Source organism: Zingiber officinale, chromosome 4A (assembly GCF_018446385.1).
Source record: "Zingiber officinale cultivar Zhangliang chromosome 4A, Zo_v1.1, whole genome shotgun sequence".
Classification (NCBI taxonomy): domain Eukaryota; kingdom Viridiplantae; phylum Streptophyta; class Magnoliopsida; order Zingiberales; family Zingiberaceae; genus Zingiber; species Zingiber officinale.
The window spans coordinates 41,110,456-41,116,105 of record NC_055992.1 but is presented as its reverse complement, the minus strand read 5'-3'; the positions used below and the strand labels follow the sequence as shown (position 1 = coordinate 41,116,105).

General features: G+C 44.0%; 1 protein-coding gene across 1 annotated transcript; it reads left to right on the top strand.

Moving 5' to 3' along the window:
• The first annotated feature begins 727 nt into the window (after positions 1–727).
• Positions 728–3,142, top strand: LOC121969848 (4-coumarate--CoA ligase 3-like). Its single transcript, XM_042520125.1, has 5 exons — positions 728–1,800; positions 1,892–2,090; positions 2,291–2,504; positions 2,581–2,683; positions 2,771–3,142. The coding sequence occupies exons 1-5, from the start codon at positions 808–810 to the stop codon at positions 2,873–2,875; spliced, it is 1,614 nt and encodes a 537-aa protein (XP_042376059.1). The 5' UTR covers positions 728–807; the 3' UTR covers positions 2,876–3,142.
• The last annotated feature ends 2,508 nt before the right edge of the window (positions 3,143–5,650 follow it).

Sequence of the window (5,650 nt, the reverse complement as noted above, 5' to 3'; positions counted from 1 at the left end):
TTAGTTTTTAAATGAATATTATTTAATTATGATTATGATAAATTGGGTAGAAGTTTTATTGGGTAACTGTTACAACTAATAGGAATCGATGGTTAGCTTTTGTAATAATATCATTGTCAAGGTAACGGCTGATTATTAACTTTTATACCAGTAGCTACTCAGTATTTTTATACGTTGTAATAGTTGTAATTGCTATAATAATAAAGAAATAAGGATATAAATACTCAGTATTTCTATACCAGTGCTCATTTAATTTGTGGCGTCTTTTATTTTTCTCCCCGTTGATTTTGGGTCCATCCAACCGTCCAAGTCGAAATGGCCGCGACGCCGGCTCTTCGCCCTCTCAACTCCATTTCCCGTCCCATCGACGATCCGCCGTCCATTCCACGAATCGACTGTGCAGATCGTATCCGATGTCATCCCCACGTCGCTCCCGCATATCCATTAAGCGCGTAGGTGACCCGCGCACCTCCTTTTGTCTATCTTCTCCCTAGTGCGCATCAATGGTGGAGATCGCTTCGTGGTTGGTGAGATGCTTACATGGCGTGTTCTGATACGCTCGATGGTTTAATGGTCATCGTTTTTGACCGTTGACTACGCAACCACTTCTTTCACCAACCCCATATCGCCTATTTCTCTTCCTCTTTTGCCTAAAGAGAGTCTCAAAATTACATCGGTGCCCTCACCAACTCCGGAACGACCACCACCAGTATATGTACCTTCCTTCCCCTCGGTGGTTTCTTCAGGGAAGAGAGCGAGCCTCGAGCCGACGCACTTTTCTCTTAGGTCGTCACTTTCCTTATCGGCATGGGTCCGCTGTTGGAGGAGACAATTTTCCGGTCAAAGCTACCGGATATTCACATCGACAATCGCCGGCCGCTGCATGAATTCTGCTTCGAGCGGCTGGCGGAGTTCGGCGACCGCCCCTGCCTCATCGACGGCTCCAACGGCGCCGTCATGAGCTACACTGAGGTGGACCTCGCGTCCAGGCGCGCCGCGGCTGGGCTGCGCAGGTTCGGGGTCGGCCGGGGGCAGGTGATCATGATCCTGCTCCGTAACTCGCCGGAGTTCGTCCTCGCCTTCCTCGGTGCCTCCCGACGCGGCGCGGTGGCTACAACTGCCAACCCGTTTTATACGCCGGCGGAGATTCACAAACAGGCTGTAGCCTCCGGCACGAGGCTAATCGTCACCGAGTCGTGCTACGTCGACAAGGTGCGGGATTTCGCGCGGGAGCGGGGAGTTGTGGTCGTCTGCGTCGACGATCCTCTTCCGGAGGGCTGCCGTCGATTCTCGGAGTTGCTGGAAGAAGAGGAGAAAACAGAGGAGGAGGAGGAAGAAATCGACCCCGATGACGTTGTTGCGCTTCCGTACTCGTCGGGCACGACGGGACTGCCGAAGGGGGTGATGCTGACGCACCGGAGCCTGATCACGAGCGTGGCGCAGCAGGTGGACGGAGAGAACCCGAACCTATACTTCCACTCCGACGACGTGCTCCTCTGCGTGCTGCCTCTCTTCCACATCTACGCGCTGAACTCGGTCCTGCTCTGCGGGCTCCGCGCCGGCGCCGCCATCCTCCTGGTGCGCAAGTTCGAGATCTCCGCCGTGCTGGAGTTGGTGCAGCGCTTCCGCGTCACGGTGACCCCCTTCGTTCCGCCCATCGTGCTGGAGTTCGTCAAGAGCTCGCTGATGGACGCCTACGACCTGTCGTCGATCCGCATCGTCAAGTCCGGCGCCGCCCCAATGGGCAAGGAGCTCGAGGACAAGTTCATGGCCAAGCTGCCCAATGCTACCTTGGGTCAGGTAAATAACACATCGATCTCCGTCCTTAATCATAAGTAGATCCTTCGATTTTCTAATCGAATAAACTACGCCCCAATTTAATTACGAACAGGGCTACGGGATGACGGAAGCGGGGCCGGTGCTGTCCATGTGCCTGGCCTTCGCCAAGGAGCCATTTCCAGTGAAGTCCGGCGCCTGCGGCACGGTGGTGCGGAACGCCGAGCTCAAGATCGTCGATCCGGACACCGGCGTCGCGCTCGCCAGGAACCAGCGCGGTGAAATCTGCATCAGAGGAGAACAGATCATGAAAGGTAAGTCTACCAAATCTACATAATTCAACTAAAACTAGAAGAAAATATTAAAATTTGGCCAAGAGAATTCACACGCGCTTCGATTTCATTAAAGTTCCAGTAGTTCAGACACTGTTTTCAAACGTTTGTCTTTTTCTGCATTCAAGCTTCAAACAGAGTAGGGTAACTCGATACCGTGTTTGGATGTTAATTATTAACAGGGTACCTGAACGATCCTGAAGCAACGAGGAACACGATCGACAAGGAAGGTTGGCTGCACACCGGCGACATCGGTTTCGTCGACGACGACGACGAAATTTTCATCGTCGACCGGTTGAAGGAACTCATCAAGTACAAGGGCTTTCAGGTCGCCCCCGCGGAGCTGGAGGCCTTGCTCGTCGCTCACCCAAACGTCACCGACGCTGCCGTCGTACCGTAAGCGAAAATCTTAGTCCCAGATCGTCTAATTTCCCTTGAGACTATGCCTCGGGCGCTTATAGATTAACTGCAGGATGAAGGATGAAGCGGCCGGAGAAATTCCAGTTGCTTTCGTCGTCCGGTCTAATGGATCTCAAATCACGGAGGACGAGCTTAAGCAATACGTCGCAAAGCAGGTAAATAATTTAGTATTTAATTACTTCATCGTTAAATTAAAACATCTTAATACTTCTGCAATTAACACCTAATTACAAAATAATTAGGTGATCTTCTACAAGAGGATAGGAAAGGTGTTCTTCGTGGACGCCATTCCGAAGGCGCCAACTGGCAAAATACTGAGGAAGGATCTGAGGGCGAAGCTTATATAAGTCCATTTTAAACCCCGTCCGTTGAGGCATAAGAATATAATCGAAATTTGTGTAATATTTTTCCCGTGTTAAATATAAAAGAAACCGATGTGAAGGATCGAGTGGCGGGAGCTCTTTTAGAAGTGTCTCCTGTCACCAAAAGTATTTAATTTGTTTCAATTGGTTAAACTGAAGTGTAATGCAATCTTGTATGTCAAAAATGTACCACAAAGTTAAGGTCAATTTAATTTGAGTTATGGGGATGAGCCAAACTTGAATTGACTGGTATTCAAAATAAAGTTTGTAAGTGTGTAGGATATCGACAAACAACTTAGAATAAGTAGGAAGCCTCAGTTGGACAATTGTTTGATAGAGAAATATTTATATTATCTCGATATAAAATATAATTATAAAAAGGTGTTAAAGGTGCGGATTTGGTCATAATTATTGTTTTTTTGTAAGACGCAATTAGCAACATGTATGTTGATAGGATTGGATGTTTAGAATTGACTATGTCTTTTACTTAACATGAAGTGGTCAAATTTAGCCCCACATAGGAATTCTAAATTAAAATTTTGTCATCATCTCCTAATCAAAGTGTTTAGTAGGGGTTGAATAATTAAATTAATATACTTATTCAATTTTAAATTTTAAAACTAAAACTGAATAAAATTAATCAAAAATTAAACTGAATTAAAAAAAAATAAAAACTAAATTATCTGGATTGAATTTTTAAATTCAATTCGATTTTATTAAATTTTTACTCACGCCTAATGTTTAAGATCATATAGCATTCAATCACTCCTATGCATTATCTATTAATCTAAAATTTTAGGTAAAAATGTTATATGGTTCTAGACTGCTCTAGAGCACAAACAAACACCTTTTGCATTTTAGAGATCCTATGATGTTGTAAAATGAATTCATTTATGAATCTAGAGCAATGAACCATGTAGCATATTTGACCAGAACTAATGTGTGATCCTCAACCTCTCTATAATCATACTTAAACATTCCTTTGTGTTCCAAGGATCTTGCGAGGTCAAAGAATGCATTCATTTCCTAATATAGAACAGTCTAGGACCATAAAATAATTTTTGCTAAAACTACTATTTGATTCTAAACTAATATAGATTCAAAATCAACCACCTCTTTGTGTTCCTTGGCTTTTATAAAATTATAAAATATTTTAATATCCCAATAAGTAGTTTAGGACCATTATAATATGGTTCTAAACTACTTTAGATTCATAATCAAACAGTAGTTTGTTCTCATTTGAACCTTCAAGACTAGTGATATGTCCCACTTCTTTGACAAACAAGAACTCCTATGGAGTTGTAAATTAACAACTTCAGCGTAATCTATTTTTAAATATAAATTTTGAGTTATAAAGTATACAACAAATCCTAAGAGCGCCCATAATGAAAACTTTTTTCCATTACGAAGCTATGACGTGGCCATGGGAAGGAACTCCCTCCCATTCCCTTCTATGAAAGAGTGGCTCCGTGTTTACAGAATCACTCTTTTTATTTTTTTATTATTTTTTTAATAAAAAATAACTTGTTAACCGTTGAACAACTGTTACTTGTTTACCGTTGAGTTAATTTTTAGCCATTGCAACTCAACGACTAAAAATTGAGTAAATATTTAATTAAAAAAATCTATAAATATATCTCCAATCTCTTATTTTTTTTTTCACTCATCTTATCATTCTCTTCACTCTTTTCTTCTTCTTTCTTCCTTTTATTCTATATCTATATTCGAGATATATCGAAATTTTAATATTTCTTTTACAAATCTTTTGAATCCTTCAAATACGGAAGAAAATTCATCTTCTCAAAATCCTCGTATTTCTCCAAATGTTTAATATCCTCATTTTTTTTCTCTCACATTCAATACTGTTGGACCCCGTAGTAGTTTTGATGTGATCAACCAAGTTGGTTAGGTCCTACGTTGTATTTAATCCCTGTGTCTGAGTGTGCAGGAGCTTAGGAACACAGGAAGTTGAGCGGAAGACGCAGCTAGCGAGAAGGACGGCACAGGAAGGGAGCCGACGGGCTCGGTGCGTCCGAAGGACGAGAGAGCTGCGGAAAAGTACTCCGGTGGGCGTGAAGAGCGTGCGCGACGTTCGAGGGACGTTAAGCCGGGACGGAAGGCTGCTCGAGGAAGGCCGGAAATTGGGTTCGGGTGAGCCCTATTTCGGTTGGCCACAATCACCCAAAAGATCGGAGCATCCGAAGTCGCAACAAGCTGGAAACGAAGTCAAAGGAGCTGAGCTGCCAGCTTGGAGGCGCCTCCAGCTTGAAGGCGCCTTCAACCAGGTTGAAGGTGCCTTCAGCCAGGCTGGAGGCGCCTTCAGGCTGATTGGAAGCGCCTTCAACCAGTCAAAGTGACCGTTCTGCGCGCGGATAAAGTTTTATCCGCTGACTCCCATGGAGGCGCCTTGGACCCTCGTTGGAGGCGCCTTGGAGCCTCGGGATAGAATTTCCAGGACCTATATAAAGGCCCCTGGAGCTAGGAATTCAATAACAACTCAAGCATTCAATCTGTAGTGTTTCCTAGCAATAGTTCTGAGCTTTTGAAAGTGTAAAAGGTTTCTCCGCCTTCAGCAAAGGAGAGTTTCTTTTAGTGCGCTTCTACTGCCCTGGATTAACAACCTCCTTGGTTGTAACCAGGTTAATTCCTGAGTTTATTTTATTGATTTATTATTTTGTTAACTATTGCACTAACTGAGTTGAAAGAACGAGGAGGGTATAGTTAATTTTTGTTTTCAGCAATTCACCCCCCTCTTGCCGG

Coding starts and splice junctions, on each gene's coding strand:
- LOC121969848 (XM_042520125.1), top strand. CDS start 808: ATGGGTCCGCTGTTGGAGGAGACAATTTTCCGGTCAAAGCTACCGGAT. Junction 2,091..2,290: donor AGGAGAACAGATCATGAAAG/GTAAGTCTACCA, acceptor AATTATTAACAG/GGTACCTGAACGATCCTGAA. Junction 2,505..2,580: donor ACCGACGCTGCCGTCGTACC/GTAAGCGAAAAT, acceptor GATTAACTGCAG/GATGAAGGATGAAGCGGCCG.